The 17,179-nt window shown below is 39.8% G+C and overlaps 1 protein-coding gene across 2 annotated transcripts in view; it reads right to left on the minus strand.

Moving 5' to 3' along the window:
* LOC110059124 (leucine-rich repeat-containing protein 72-like) overlaps positions 1–17,179 on the minus strand; it is a 56,652-nt gene that overhangs the window by 32,313 nt on the left and 7,160 nt on the right. The window contains exons 1-2 of one of the 2 annotated variants that reach the window (XM_089296045.1): positions 11,293–11,388; positions 9,747–9,817 (exon numbers count right to left, since the gene is read on the minus strand). In XM_089296045.1, coding sequence (XP_089152171.1) covers positions 9,747–9,817; positions 11,293–11,310 — 89 coding nt within the window. In that variant the 5' untranslated portion in view covers positions 11,311–11,388. Of the gene's footprint in view, positions 1–9,746; positions 9,818–11,292; positions 11,389–17,179 lie in introns of those variants that run through there. The other variant, XM_089296044.1, reaches the window with a different exon arrangement.

The following is a 17,179-nucleotide window of genomic DNA, read 5'->3' on the forward strand; positions in this document are numbered from 1 at the left end:
GGTGCACTTTAATGGAGTTAAAAGTTTAATTAACATATCCGGTTACGGTCTTTTAGTATGTCCTCATATTGTGTCCAGCTGACAAAAATATTGACATCTGAGGGCCACATTTTCGATCAGGAACTAGCATTTCACTTACTTGAAGTATCTTTCCCAATGTTCTATCCTCAATAGTACTTCGCACTAAAAAATCAGTTCTGAATATTAAAAGGGCAAAGCACAATACCTTTGAGCTTAATATATTTAATAGTTGTTGTGCAACCCAAGGTTTAAAAACTGAACATTGTGGAAGGAATCTATGACTTAATTAGCGGTTTGCCACCAAGAAACTTTGCAGTTTCTGAAAGACCATTTCTCCTTGAATATTACACCCAAAGAGCTAAAAATTTCAGGATGTACTAAGTTTGACTGTTTTGAGTCAATTCATATTTAACATGTTGCCTTCTTTAGGAAAGCTGTATGCTAATGACCCAAAATGTAAATAATGACGTCAGCAAGAATCCCCTCTATACTACCGACTTGCTGTTTCCTCCAAGAAAATAGTGTTCTTTATGCCAAATAAGAAATCCTTTCTGGACCAAGCTTTGTCTGGTCAAAATAGCTGGATAGCGTCATGTTCATGGAACCCGACTGCGTCTGGGTCCATTGAAGTTTAATATATACAGTATAAGCTTACATGTAGTGTTTAAATAGAAGTTTACATGTTCTGGGGTCCCCTGATTTATGAGTCACAAGTCCATGAGTCATGAATAATGATTCACTGAGCAATGAGCTGGTCAGTAGTTAAACTGCACAGAAATCCTTCTGATTTGCATCACATTTTTTGTCACGTTTCTGTCACATCATTAAGGGGAGAAGAGCATGGCTGACGGCAGAGAAGAAACTATAAATAATTATGTATTAAGTAAAATCCTCTTCTATCCATTTGAATTGGTGGACATTGCATTACAAAAAGTAACTGTAACACAATCCTTTAAGTCCAGCTTTTATCCCCAAGATGTTGTAAGTTTTCAAAATGCCATTTCAAAATGTCAGAACAAAATACAGACTGAAGACTGGGTACAAAATGCAGACTAGGTACAAATGCAGACTGCAAAACTACGTACAAAAGGTAGACTGAGAATAAAGATTGCTTATATAATAGATAAAGGACACCTCTATAATAAGGATAACTCTATATATTTATGGACACTTATAACTTGGTCCCAGCGAAAGCAGAATTCGTATTTTATCTCTTCCTTTATACTACGGCCACCTCCATAATAAGGAGACTCGGATCTGCCCCTTTGTCCCTAAATTTGTTTGACTGTAGAACTTTTATTGATCAACTCAGTAAAAACCTTAGAAGCTTGTGCATGTTTAAGCCTCCCATACATTTTTTGTTTCTCACTGATTCTTGCACTGTTATTGCAGTCTTCCGAAAAGCTATGTCACCAGTTGGTCATCATTACCATTTACTGATTTGGAACTAGTTTTCTGAATCACTAAAGGTACAGGACTATCTCAACTATCATATGAGAGACATTCTCTAGTACCAATGGATTGCTCCTTCGAAAAGGAGGGAAATAGCAATTGGCCATGTGCACGATGTTGGTGTACAGTCGCTAATCATTGACAAGTGTCCGACTTTTCCTCAAATATTTTGTTATGGACTGAATGTGGATGAAAATAATCGTAGTCATAGATTCTCTGTTATATCAACTTGTGGTGTTGTTGTTTGAATTACCTCTCTCAGGTTAGCGAGTAACAAGCAGAAAACTTTACACGACTCACTGAAATTCTCGTAGGCGGCGTTACATTTTCAATCCCAAACGGTGCAGAGTTTGCAACGTTTACGGCGTTTGCAGCATTTACAACGTGTCTAACGTTTGTTTGGTTTCCACTGTTAAATCGTGTCAAACGTTTCGTTTCTATCGTTTCTATCATTCGTTTTCCTTCTATCATTCGTTTCATTTCGAAAGTTTAATTGTGTACCTCAAGTTTACTTATTCAAAGACCTACGTGATCGGTTGACATCACGAGGGATTTCCAGGGACCCTTCATGTGAAAAACTGGCTTGGTAAACAAAACGATCATCTGTTTGTTGTAACCAATTTTGTAGTGTTTTGAAACGTTGAAAAACCTTCTAACAGGTTGTTTCATGCAGACAAGAAAAATGCACGTCAAAATTGAAAGATCTTATCTTCCGCTGAAGTTAAGATCAATTGTTAGTAATAATGTCACAAAAATTAAGAAATATCAACTGATGAAGCTGTTAAAAAAAAATGGATAAATCAGTGGTAAACCTTTCTGCTTCATTCAACCTGGAATTTTACTAGCCGTGGGAACCAACGATTCTGATTGGCCAGCCTGTAATAATTGTATTTTATCAAAGGTCAACAAAAAGAGTCAACACAATCATTTCGTCTGCGATCGATCCGTCTAGGTTTTTTACGAAGGCACAGGAGGTTTCATTTGTAGTTTAAAACAAGTTGTCATGTTAAACATGCCTTAATGTAATAGAAATTGACATGACATAAGTAATTTAACGCCGCCACTAAAAGTCACGAAACTTTCAGCTGATCCCAAGTTCACTGAGTTCAAACCTCTCATAGGACTGGCTCGTCACGCAATAAATCTAGGAAGAAGAGCGTGGTTCTGGTCAGTTTAGGAGCAAAAATGATACTCCAAAAGTCTTCCAGGTACCGTTTACAAGCAATTTACTTCAAACATTTTGCATGTTTTTTCGATGCATTGGGAAAGCAGGCTTGCTAACACTTTCAGTGAAATAACTCTAAACCCATCCTTGAACAATGTCGATGAACATTTTAAATGATCTGTGCATTGGAAGATTTATAAACTATGTAAAATTTGCATTCGTTGTGCCTTAACTGTGCCTGCCTGTGCCAATTAACAGACGCAAGAACAATGACGTCAAAGATAGTTCAAAACCTGGGTTCTAAACGATACTCAAAATAGAATTCAAACAAATGATAGAAACGATACGAACATATGATAAAGACGAAACGAACCAAACGAACGATGCAAACGTTTTCACAAGCTGGACAAATTGCTTATGTTTAACGTTGAAATTCAAACTAAAACTTTGGTTCAAAAATATGAATGTAACACTAGAAAATCACTTTTATCTTTGATTGTGTTGACCTTCTGTGAAAAATACCTATTCGACTTGAATCTGCAACTCATGTGCACCTCGATTTTCAAGACTTTTGTCTCAAAATTTTAACGACAACGGAAAGGATGTCAAAAATTTCAAACTCGTTCACTCCTGTTTTTAGCGTCAATTTCCTGTATGGTGTTTTCATTTTGTTTTCAAGTGAAAGTAAGTAGATATTCTGGGATTTTCTCATTAGGAGATAAATGCACATATAATTTACTTTCATTTGATGTCATCAGATTGTTATTAAGCTGTCCTTAAATTTTATACTCCACTGTGTTTTTTAGCGTTACATATTTTGTAACGGCTCTGTACACCAACACCATGCGCATGACCAATTCTGAACCCCTAAAAATAAAAATTTCCAGAGAGCTTCCTGGAGGCGGGGGGAGGGGGGAAGTGCCCTCAAACCCCCCAAGTTGCTCGTGCCTTTGGTGCTTGGTTAACTTTCTGTTTCCTGTGTACTCAATGAAAAATGCACACTTAAATGCCCCTGTTAGGTCAGCAAAACGTTATTATGTGGCAGATAATTATTTGCTTATAAGTGAATGTTTTGGAAATTTTAGATATTGTAAGAAACTTAATGCCCTGTATTCTGGTTGCCAAATTTCAGAATTGAGATTAGTGTTTAGTATTTAGTGTTGAGAGCGACTTTGAAAGAAATACACTCTTCATCAGTTGAATGTGAAGGCCATGTTATTTTGTACATTGTATCACATTTAAATATATTGAGAATAGTGGCTTCTGTCTCCTGACATGCAAACAAAGTAATTGAAGGGGTGAGTGCAAAACCATGCTAAGTGACGATTTGGGTGAAAAAAAAAATTTTCGCGAAAGGGCTTGAATTTTTGCATGTGGTCTTCAATGTAATAGAAAAAGGCGGCCCTGTATTTTTGTCGCTGGTTTTTGCTTCGTTTTCAAGTTATAACGTATGCAAAAATACTTGGCTTTTCCTAGCCATGTCTTTAGGAGTTTATTTGTTGAACAGCAAACAGGCAGACTGTTTATAGTGTATGAAGTCAAAATCAAATCTCACAGCATATATAGAGCAGAAATCTGGGAACAGATTGTTTACATCGGCTATTGTGACGTGAGCACAACACGTGAATCGATCCAGCGGCAAACGAAATACCATCGAACTAAAAAGAGATGTGCCGCATTAGAGCTCTGTCAACTAATATCTTAAGCATTGTGTTAAAGTACCTTGTGTGCCTGCCTGGTGGTTGAGAGGCATCATTAAGCCTCGATAAACCCGTAAGTCATCAGCACGTTTTAAAGAATCAAAATGTGTTCTGAAACTTCGAAGGTAGCTGATATACCGTAATCGTGTTATCGGCGTTCGAAGTCAGATCGAGCCAGGCAGCAAAGTCCAAGAGCAGTTCTTGCCCAAGAAAAATACCCTCTCGTGAGTTGTGGCCCATTTGCCAAGCGTTGCTAGTGTCAAAGTTTGGAAAGCGAGAACTGGTTTTTGAGTGATAAAATTTGTCTTGTATCGACCGCCATGTTTTCCCGCGCACGAGGTGTAAAGACCCTTCCCGGCATGCATTGCGATCACGTTCTGCTCACGTTTCTCGAACTGGTAACTAGATTGTTTCGGCTTTTTTCATTTAAAGATAATAATGGCCAACAAGTAGCGATCGATTGTAACATAGATCTGTGATCCAGGTTGCTTTGATTTTATTTCATATCGGCATGATTTGTAGTGTTTTGAACTTCTGGGATCAGCAGACATGCAGATGTATGGAGACCCGTACGTTGCGCAGAAGGGTTAATTTGTTAAACTGTTAGGTGGTGCGTGACATAAAGCTACGATCGCGTTGGTCGAAAAATATGTATTTATCTCGTGATTTTTAGCCATTTAAGACGTTGCTGTATTTGGAAAAGTGCTTATTTGATGTTTATTTGTTCAGTGCAGATAGTCATTGTCCCAGATAACCAAAGTAAGTTCCAGATGTTAACACTATTTTCCGGCCGCCATATTTTACCTATTTAAACCTGAAATCAACATTTTTGAGCTTATACGTTGCGTGAAATTAACATTTTGCTGTTTTCTAAGTGAAATCAACATCCTTGCCGTCACGCGTTACGTGAAATCAACATTTTTACCTATTTAGACCTGAAATCGACATTTTTGAGCTTATACGCTGCGTTAAATCAACATTTTTCTGTTTTCTAAGTGAAATCAACATCCTTGCCGTCAAGCGCTAACATGAAATCAGCATTTTGACCTATTTAGACCTGAAATCAACATTTTTGAGCTTATACGCTGCGTGAAATTAACATTTTGCTGTTTTCTAAGTGAAATCAACATCCTTGCCGTCACGCGTTAACGTGAAATCAGCATTTTGACCTATTTAGACCTGAAATCAACATTTTTGAGCTTATACGCTGCGTTAAATCAACATTTTGCTGTTTTCTAAGGGAAATCAACATCCTTGCCGTCAAGCGCTAACGTGAAATCAGCATTTTGACCTATTTAGACCTGAAATCAACATTTTTGAGCTTATACGGTGCGTGAAATTAACATTTTGCTGTTTTCTAAGTGAAATCAACATCCTTGCCGTCACGCGTTAACGCGAAATCAGCATTTTGACCTATTTAGACCTGAAATCAACATTTTTGAGCTTATACGCTGCGTGAAATTAACATTTTGCTGTTTTCTAAGTGAAATCAACATCCTTGCCATCACGCGTTAACGTGAAATCAGCATTTTGACCTATTTAGACCTGAAATCAACATTTTTGAGCTTATACGTTGCGTGAAATCAACATTTTGCTGTTTTCTAAGTGAAATGAACAACCTTCCCGTCACGGGTTAACATGAAATCAACATTTAAACCTTTTTTGACCTGAAATCGACATTTTTGAGCTTTTACGTTGCGTGAAATTGACATTTTGCTGCTCTCTAAGAGAAATCAACATCCTTGCCGTCGCGCGTTAACATGAGTCAACGTTTTAACCACTTTTGACCTGAAATCAATAAATTTGAGCTTATATAAGTTGCGTGAAATTGACATTTTGCTGGTTTCTAAGTAAAATCAAAGTCCTTGCGGTCGCGGCGGGCCGACCTTTGTTATAATAAACCGAGGCGAGACTTCGACTTATAACAAAGGCTTGGCTTGGCTATTATAACAAAGGGTCGGTTCTGTTTATCATAACAAAGGCCCGGCTTCGTTTATTTGAAGACCTCGGCGGGAAAAGGGCGCTAGGTATTTTAATCAAAAGTGAACTTTGTCGAAAACGCTCCAAATTTCCCATACAGTTTTGTTTAGGTATGTTTAACAATGTCCCGTAGTTTTTCCGCTAAGCTTCGCTTCGTTTTCGAGATATTGCGTATGCAGAAAAACCACTCGGTTTTCCTAGCGGCGTCTTTATGAACGAAGCAAAAACCAGCGACAAAAATACAGGACCACGTTTTTCTATTACATTGAAGACCGCATGCAAAAATTCAAGCCCTTTCGCGAAAATTTTTTTTTTCACCCAAATCGTCACTTAGCATGGTTTTGCACTCACCCCTTCAATTATGGAGTGTTCAGGTCATGTTTTTGATAGATCCCATTTGACGTTGCAATCAAAATTCATGAGTACATTAAAGGTGAAAACTGATTAAACCAACTTGAGCAAATCTTGAGGTGTTTTTTGGTCTCACTTTGTAAGATTGCTCTGAAAGCTTCTGAAAAGTTAGACTATCATACTTAAACACCTGATGACATGGTGGTGACCAGCTTAAGCCAGTAACCACAAAAAGGTATCAAATGGTGTATGTTTGTATGTGAATTGAATTTGCTATGTACACTGTCTGAAAGTTGTGTTTCATCCAAGAACTTTCTTTGACTTTGACTAATACTATTACAAAATCCAGTTTGAATAAATAAGTAAGCTTAATAGTTTGTTTTCAAGTTGATTAAATGTGTCTTATTCCCACAACCCTAAACTAACTCCTAAAGTAACTTTTTCGGTAATTGAAATTTTAAAACAAGTCAAAAATTTATTTGCCCCATTGATGACTCAGTTGACTCATCTGAATCCAATTTATACTTAACTCTCTATAATACCTATAACTGTCAAATCACATAACTCAGTAAGTTTCCTCCACTCCCTAGACCAGGGTGCAAAAAAAGGCTGTCAGATAGCCCGAGACTAGTGAAACAATCAGTCTGGCTAGCGCCTTCTTATCACAGGTCGCCTGACGGGCAAGCATGAAGTGGACATGACTGAAGCAATGTTGGTTGTTTTTTCTTTTTTTTTCTAATGGCAAACTTCAGACATTGCGTTTAGCAGACAGTTCATGAGAGAAAGTGAAACAAAACAAATCTTTTTTAAAATGTAACATTGACATGACCAAAATCAATGAAAATGGTAATTTTTTCCCAACCACATGCCCAGACAGTGCCAAGGCAGTGCGAGACAAAAACTTGCCATAACAAGGTTATCACATATTTTCATTGTTATCTGTGTAGTTACAGTCTGTAATAGTTTGCTTATGTTAGCACAGTCGATTCAATGCCATTTGTCTAATTGTCTTGAAGCATATGTAACCATGGATAGAAAGGAGCACTGGAGCAGTAGCCAGGATTTCATTTGGTTATTTATAATACAACTCAACAATGTGTTTCACGTACACCAGGAGTAGTCAATCGATATCGGAAATCAATCGATTCAATCAATATCAATCAATATCAATCGCTGATTCCTATCGATTGATACCAGCAATTGATAACAATCAATGACTCACAGAAAAATTTCTTTAATGATTGCTATCGATTGGCAAAAATAGATAACAATCGATAGTTCCTGTCTTCAAGAGCTTCGATTGTTATTGATTTTAAAAAAATCGACAATAACCTCCCGGACTATTCAAAGATGGCTTTGTTATTGTGTAAAATAATACCTGGAACAACATGAGACATTCATCTTCAGCATGCTACTAGATTATATTTTCCTTTTGGTCTACTCCGAGATCTATTCATATGTTTGTTTCCTAATGCAAATAATTAGAAGACTGACTCTGTTGCTTATTTTGCTTCATCTTAATGCCGGCGCTACAATGAGACGGGGGTTTTTTCGCTACTACTCTGGGCTGAGCTTCTTCCGGTGTTGTTAACTAGCAAAGAAAGATGTAAAGACCAAAATGTTTCTGCCTGTTGTTTCCATTCTTGTTATTTGTCAGTGATTGTAAAAGATACCCAGGCTATGATAAATTGACTCAATAAAACCATTATAGGCAAATTTTGTGAAGCATTTTATCAGTGTAACTTGTAAAAGGACAAAAATAATTTCCAATACCAATCGATGAGTCAATAGCCATTGATTACTATCAGCAATCAATAACAATCGATAACTCACAACTTTTTTTCTTTATTGATTTTTATTGATTGCTATATCAGTTTATTGATTGACTACGCCTGGTGTACATGAAACGTGTGACAAATTAAAAACATTAAGGTATAAAATGAATTACTATCATTTACAAACTACAGAGACAAAGCATATGACTTTATCGATGTACTCCCTTTCCTGAAAGAAAAATTTCAACGATATTTGGCAAACAGGTGTTTTGAAAAACATGTTGCATGATGGCTTTACTTTCCTGCTATAACTGCATGTGTAAAGTAATTTGATATGTTGTTTTGACTATGCATAAATTAAAACTTCGACTGGGTTATTTAAAAGAGCTTATATTTACAGTACTTTCTTAGACTCTCGTATGAAAACTTCAATCTTTGAATGAAGAAAATGTCAGCTGCTATGCCATTTGGGAGTGAAGCTCTTCTAAATCTGTAGTTAGTTCATTTTACTCATTTTTAACATGACATGAGTTTACGTCTAGAATTTTCCACAGTCATTTTTTAGAAAATTAAATCTCAGAGCCTTAATCTTTCATTACCCAGCAGCTTCGATCCCAACCTAGTAAATATCCCCATAAATAATGTACAATAAAATAGCATACATTGTGTGACCAAATAAAAGTTCACAATTGTTTGTAAAAAAATGTGCCGCCTTGCATCGTCTACAATATAAGCATGAATAGCTGAGGCTAAATTTTATTGCAGTACCTAGGAAATTAAAATAAATGACCTAAGTCTAGTTATTTATGGATATGGAATTTCCAAGGGGTAGGGGACCCAAGTAGAAAAGTCATGGAAATTCCAGGGAATGCGGGGAGTATTGTGAAGCCCCCTGGAACAGAAAATCCTGTGGGGTGGGGGTGCTTCTAGATGTTTTATTGTCTAAGGTTTAATTCAAACGGGAAATCAAAGAGAATTAATTAGTTCATATAAGCTCCATATTACTGATCAACATTATTTTTGCATACTAAATTGATTCAATTATCCTTAGCAAATAAAATAATTTCGCTAGCTCCTCAGAGATTTGAGCTACTAAGATGAAATTACAGCTTGCTCGAAGGGTAAGCAGAGTTTTTGAGTTTCATCTCACCCTGTAGACATATTGACTTTATAACATTATAAAAAAAAAAATTGTGGGTTGGTTTGAAATTGAGAAATACTTAGAGCTCTAACTTACAACTTATCATCATCCTAAGTTTACCTACTGATCATACATGATGATTCAAATAAAAGAAACTCAACCTGTTTGCCAAGTAAATCTCTGAAACATCTTTGTCCTTAGTTGTTCGTCTCTTTAACTGCTCCTCAATTTCCTTTCAAAAATGAAACAAAATATCAGATGAGGAGATAATTATTTTTAGAAAAAACGCACATTATCTTAGGGGTGATAGCCTGCGAATGCAGACATATTTCCGGCTGTCACTTGGTTACACCAAAACATAACGTCTGCAAACCAGAGCCAGAAAACGATTTATGTGACGTAGGAATTCTAAGTCAATCATAGTTTAGCTCAAATAACCCCAGAACTACTGCGCGACTCTGCGTGAGGTATTCGCTGCGAGGGGCACTCGAGTTTCATTCTATCATGGAATCTGATCGGCCAAGGAGAAACAAAAGTCATTACGTCACAGAAATCGTTTCCTGGCTCGGGTTCACAGAGGTTATTTTTCAGCAGAAACAAGTGACAGCCGAAAAAATGTCTGCGTTCCCAAGCTATAGGTGTGATTACATGGTGAATTTCAGCCCAGGCTGAAATTTTAGTGTTGTTAGAGGGGCTGAGATTTCAGTCCAGTTTCTGAAACAAATCCTTGTGAAATGAAATGGTCAATTCCCTCTATAAGATGCACCTTCAGGGAATCATGGTAGTTGTATTCAACATCTTGGGCTGGATATCTGGTTTGATGAATACAACTCCCTAAACAACTCACTAAACTAACATGTTTTACTTGTAATTATATCGGCAATTTAGCCCATGCTGAGATTCAGCTTGAGTTTCAGCCCTCTCTGAGATACCAGGCTAGAATTTTCAGCCCAGGTAAACAGTCTAAAAATTGAAAAGCTCCAAAAAAGCCCATGTAATCAGAATGAAATTTTGCCCCGGGTTGAAAATTAACTTGGGCATGCACAGTTTTTAAGTGGAATAAAGGTGATAAAATTGAGATTGTTATGCAATGTCTCACTAATTTCAAAGATAAAACGGAATACAGCAACCATTACTTAAACTTAAATGCAGACAAGGTAAAGCAGTATGAAGCTGTTGGGAAGCCATGGCTCAGATACACGAAGACGAACCGACTCTTCAGATTCTATGCAAGTAACTCTCTCTGGCTGACGTGTATGTTACCAAAGACAGGTTTCATTTACGTTGCATCATCTTGTAAGCTACCACCATCCCAAAAAGTTGAAAATTGAGCGCTAAAAACAAAAGGCTAAACAAAACAAAAGACCTATCACGTTCAACAGACCAGACTTATAACATCATTGACTGACAAACATTATTCACTTGACTCTGAAGATGACTTCCGCTCAGGTTGTCGCAACGTCACTCACCAACAACAGTTCTTTTCAGAACTACCCTCACCCGGACGATCACACTATACGAACTAATGATACTCCTGGGTTTAACCCATAATTACTATGAAAAGGCTAAATTGCGAGAGAAGCGTTGCGACCATTTTCACAAATATTCGTCTTGACTCTCAGCTGACTTTGGTCCTCAAGACAATATTTCATCCCGGGCTGAAATTCGTCATGAAATGACCCTCTCAGCTCAGGTAGCAGCACTTGCCTTTTCGCTGTCCGCCATCGGAATATTCTTCTCGAAGTCACCTGATGTCAGTTACCGACAGTCACCATAACTACACAGACCGGGCACACAGACCAGCAACCTCGTCCCCAGGGCCTTCTCTACTTTTCAAAATATGAGTTTTGGGTACCCCCATAGATAAATCTTCGTGGATCACTATCATCAACAGAGCTCATCTAGTTTATGTTAAGATCTTTTGAAGATCTGAAATAGACAGTTTGTTTGTGGAGATACTGCTTCGCAAAGTGTAGAGGAATGAAGGTCGTTAGCCAAGATGTAAGTGTGCACTGAATATTACTGAATATTCGCGGCACATGTCATAATAGCTAAGGAAATTTGCTTTAGTTTTGTTGCATCACAGTCATATTATGTCTTACTCTAGATTTAGCAATTTTTCAGTATCAAATTTTGTCCTTTAACGGTGTACTTTTCCGTAGCAAAGAAAATATTTGAAATAGGTTTCAGTACGGACAGTGCCAACAGATTTATCTATTCGAGATCGCGTAAAGGGTTTTCTCTGACAGTTCTTAAAGTATCTCACATTTGTAAACACGTCTAGTCGTTGCTTTGATTGGCTTGTCACAACAGTGCTCCGTTGGCGGCCAGGACAAAAATCTTCCCAGGGGACCGTGGAGCAAAGTCCCTGGCTTGTCGAGAACTGTGCGCTCCCTTCCCCTGGTCAGGGTCAATTTGTTAGCCCGACATTCCGCTCGGGTTTCGAATGTGTCCACGAATGGTGCCGGCAGCATGATCACTGATTCCGGATGGTTAGCTTTCTTCGATTCAGAGCTTTGTATCGTGCGCTGTGGAGATGAATTTGGCTTGGAATTTAACTGCAAGGGAGCGCTTAAACCTGTACTATGATTCTGCGGAGGAACTGGGGCGGCTGGCGGGATTTCAGTGTTTTTTTTCGCTTCGAGCGGGGGTCAGTCCAGAATCGAGTGTGTAGCCTTTACTCTTTCTTAGTAAAGGAAACCTATTAAGCGATAACTCGCTTAAAAGGCTTCGGATCGAGCTGAGAAGTGAGATGACAATAGAAAAGACAACAAGGCATTGAAGTGAGTCATTTTTATTGCAAAAATACCAAAATTTCAGCTATAATGTCGATTACCGTTTTTCCCCGTACAAACCTTTATAAATTCAAACCGTTGTAACACAACACCACCACATACTGCAAGGCGAAGGTCACGTTTCGCGTAACCAAACTCGGTCGTTATGTAATAGTAGATGTCGGCGGTAACCGTGTCACGTTTCGCGCGCTGAACGTTCGTGTAAAGATTAAAAAAAAAAAAAAAAACTCGCATTGTGAGCTTGGGCCACCTCTGGGCAAAACGACTCGTTGGCGAAACGACCGGATATACCACCAATACCATATACTGCCCAAAGAGAAGGTTGGCCCAAACTAATAATAAAGTTAATTAAGGCAAGTAAGTAGGACTTGCATACACATAGGCAACATTTAGCGGTTTAGCCAGAGGTTCTGAAATCAAAATGACTGAGTTCAGTGGAGCACGAATGTAACGTTGATAACAGTCCGAGGACCAGCGCCCGATGGTTTGATGAGATGGTCTGGAATGCCAGCGTTGCCGGCGGAAGTGGCGCCCCCAATTCTGAAGCTGTGTCCACCGAAGAGGGTGGGGTCGATTCCCAGCAGGCGAAGACGTGAAGAAGAGAATGATAAGAGACATAGGCGAGTTAGGGGGGAGCCGTCTTGTAGTGCGAACAGAGGGGTGGTATTGTAGTCGTGTGAGCTTGGGTTATAATGGCGTATTAGCGTTTGAAGGCAGCAGACTGGGCAGATGTCGCTTTTGCTGTATCCAAAGAAGAGAGTGTGCGATCTCCGAACCTGATCCGTCTTGGAAGTTTTAAGCCTGAGGGCCATAAACTCGGTACCATCTGGCGAGGTACGAAATTGAACATCAGCACGAGTAAGGTGCCGATCTGGACGGAAATCTTTTGGGTGTAAGACGGTAAACTCGCTACACCTGAGCAGGAAAAAATGCGCGGTGACCATGGCGGACCACTTTACGTAATCGTCATGAGAGCTGAGGGAAATGAATTGCTTCATGTCGCCGAGCAGTTCGATGGTGATGGCTAGCTTTTGCTTTGCTGTGATCCCGTGTAATCTGTTTATTCCTCGGACAGTCTGACGAAGTTGCAGTGTGTCGTCGAGTGGGTTGGGATAGCCGTGGGCAATATGAAGGGCGCGTATGGCAGAGAGATACACGGGTATAGATTGCGGTTGAATTCTGCTCGCTAACTCGGTGATGAAAAGCATCAGCGTCTGCTCGGAGGCTGGGAACAGAGAAAGGTCCAGCCGGGAACAAAAGGCGAGGTACTGACGTTGAGGGGCGCTGTAAATTCGTTGCGTGGAGTCGACGAGGCCGTGGGTGAAATACTGCCTTGCTTTCACTTGAAGTGTTTCCACTTGATGACTGGGATGGGTGTAGGATGTTGGTCTGCCTGTGGTACGAGGTGATGAAACCTGTTGAGCTGGAAGCGAGATAAAGCGTCAGCAATACAATTCTGGGAGCCTGGGATGTGCACGACCGAAATCTCAATACAGTTATTCGCACACACGAAGAACATGTAGCGTAGGAGGGCCATTATGTGTGGGCATTATGTGTGCAGCTCTTTGAAGGCAATAGAAAGGCGAATAGGGACCCGGCATGCATTAAACGTACTACAGAACCAGGCACCATTAAAAAACGCGCCAAAGGAGTGTTCGCAGGCGTCAGTGAACAGGTGACAAGATAGGTTGGTGGACCAGAAATCATCGTAGAAGAGCGACTTACCATTCCACTGAGGAAGGAAGGTAGACCACCAACGGATGCTCTGTTTCCTCTGACGGATGAGACGTATGTGGTGTGACGGAGAGCGGGGCTTGCTGAGAAGATCGACAAGACGACGCATGAAAATGCGACCCGGGCGACACACAGTGCAAATAAAGTTCAGGGTGCCGAGAAGCGATTGAAGCTGGCGTTTAGTGCAATGAGACCGACCCTCCCATGCAGCCAGGAGAGCAAGGGTATCATTTACACGTGATGCCTAGATCCGTGTCTCTTGACGAATGGAGTCGATTTCTATGCCCAGTAGGGTAAGGCAACTCGACGGGTGCACAAGTTTAGAAGGGCTAAGGGTAAAGCCGAGGTCAACGCAAGTTTATGTCATAATGTCCAGGTTTCGAGCACATGGTGAGGTGGCGGAGTCGCATGTAAAAAAGTCATCCATATAGTTCCAGACAGGATCCGCCCCTCGGTCGTGCATAATGAAATTGAGGGCGTCAGCATAGCGGAGAAATTGAGCGGGTGCACTGCGACCGCCAAACGGGAAGAATAGGTTGACAAAATAGCCGGTTCTCAGTTCACCATTGACGTAGATTGGCCAGGTGGAGCCGAGGAGTCAGTCCTCTGGGCGGACCAAGATATGCCGGTAGGCATCCGATAAATCCAGTGTAGCCATCATGGCTCCGTGGCCAGCTTGCATGAGGGGAGAGATGGCCCGATCGAGAGTGTCATATTGGCAACGGAAACGTTCCGCTAGGATAAAATCGTTCACAGAATGGCCCCGTGGCCACGAGAGGTCGTGGATGACCCGGCATTTCAGTGGATTCGAGCGCTTTTTGGGTACCGCGCCCATCGATATCGGCGATCCGACAAAGTTGCGAGTTGGAGGAGAAAGGAATGGACCGGCCATGCGATTGAGGTCGAGTTCCCGGTGTAATTCTTTGATAATGTGCTCGCTGGCGTCCAGCCCAGTGGGGTGATTCGGGTAGGATTGAAATATTGTCGGTCCACTGTAGCCAAGTTGCACCCCGTGCGTGATGTCGTGAAGCAGCGCCTCGACGAAGGCGTTGCCCGGATGGTTGACGAGTGCTGCACTCAACTTGGCTACAGAGAATGGGGACCAGGGCTCAGGCAGATTGTAGACTAGTCGGTATTTGGATAAAGTACTTCTCACAAAAATCAAGAAGCATTTCTTAGTACAAGCTCGTAACAAGAGTTTTCTGAAGTAATCTGACGTGCTGAAAACGAAAATGCTTGTTACCAAAGTTCATTTTGTGATCTTCAGTCTGAAAATGGCGTCCGAAAATTGACATTTACAATGACGTCATCGCAATGATAAATGTTTAGAAAAGGGGAAACCAATGAGTTCAATGTCACAAATTTGGATTTTCTACAACCAGTTCAGTTATGATATGTTACATGCTTCGCATTTTAAGGAATGTAAGACTAGCCTGTCTCGTGGGCTAATGTATGACGTCATTTATGTTTTCATAATATCGTCACACACAGGAAAACATGTCCTTTTCAACTAGCTGAGTTAAAACAGAAAAGTGTGTCATATGCACTATTATTTTGGGTTCAATGGTGCTTTCTTTCAATGAAGTTGATCTGTACGGGTCTGCGAATGATCCCAGGACCGCAAATTATCCCCAAATTGAACCGCAAATGATCCAGGACCGGAAATGATCCCCATATTGGACCGCAAATGATTCCGATCAAAAAATAGAGAATGGCATGGATGGTGGGATGGTGTGGATAGGGAATTGGCGTACGTCACTACCGATGTTTTTATTAAAGCCATCTTATAATTATACTGTCTTACAACTTGCTCTTTTTTTCATACTTTCGACGAAATTTTGTTGCTAACTACGATGTTATGAATATCACCACTCAATCATCAAAACACGACTTGGCTTGCATTTCTTTGCAATTCTCAGTAAAATTATGATCGGTGCAACATACGCTACATATCTTCCTTTGTTAAACATCGATGTTTCGGTGTTATAGTTAAATCACATTTTATCAGCCATTAACGCCACTCGTCTAAAGTTTTAAACTAAAATCTAACCATGAAGCAACTATTACAGAAGACGCTGTCACCTGAGCAGACCCACAAGCCTACAACGCTTTATCACTCTGTAAAACACCTAGTATGTAGCACTGGAAATTTGAACAAATTTATTTTGTAATTTTTCCTTGGTCGTATTCTCGCTTTAACTCCTCGGAAATGACTACTTGAGTATTCTAAGAAGCCAAAATTCCAAGCTATAGTTATAAAGTTCAGCTTCATGACCAAGCAAGGCCAAGGCTTGCACTTCGTTTTGACAATTAGCTGTTTGATAGATGTTTGATACTATCGCCACCGGGATTTCGCGAATGTTTACAAGTATGTGTTTTTCTAAGACTTCTAATTCAATAGATCGTCTTCACGTGACGTGTTTATATCCTCATCAGGCATAAGAGGCGGTATATTTATATCTGTTTACAATTAGCGTGCTTCGTTCGGACTCCAGAGCATTTTGAATTTCAAGGTCATGGAGGTTGCGTTACACAAGGCTACGATCGAGTTTGGTGAAAAATATATACTTCTCTCATGATTTTGAGCCTTTTTAGAAGTTAGAGCATTAGGAAAAGTGATTATATAAATGCTTTTTTGTTTAGTACTGATAATCAGTCGCCTAGAAAGCCAAAGTAAGTTCCAGAAGTTTACACTATATTCCGGCCGCCATATTGGTGTACCACGGATGTACACCAACATGGCGTTTTCTTACTGGGCTCTGTAAATTTATGGGAAACATTTACGACGAATATCTGAAGTTTGGGGAAACGCGCAGGCCTAAAACTTGGAGAAGTGTCTTATTTAGTTATCTTCTATAGCGTACATCACAATTTCTTAATTTAGCTTTTTCCATTGTTTGGTTTTCGATTTATTATTTTCTTTTATTGCGTGACAGTGAAAACGATCTGTACCCTTCGAAGAACAACACAGCAGCTGTGGAATATTTTTTGTAAAATGATAAAACATGTTTTTTAGTTCATAATTTTTGTACATGTTGTCACCTTCCTCCGATATAAATCCATGC

Source organism: Orbicella faveolata, unplaced genomic scaffold (genome assembly GCF_042242905.1).
Source record: "Orbicella faveolata isolate gen_17 unplaced genomic scaffold, um_ofav_v1 contig_26, whole genome shotgun sequence".
Taxonomy (NCBI): domain Eukaryota; kingdom Metazoa; phylum Cnidaria; class Anthozoa; order Scleractinia; family Merulinidae; genus Orbicella; species Orbicella faveolata.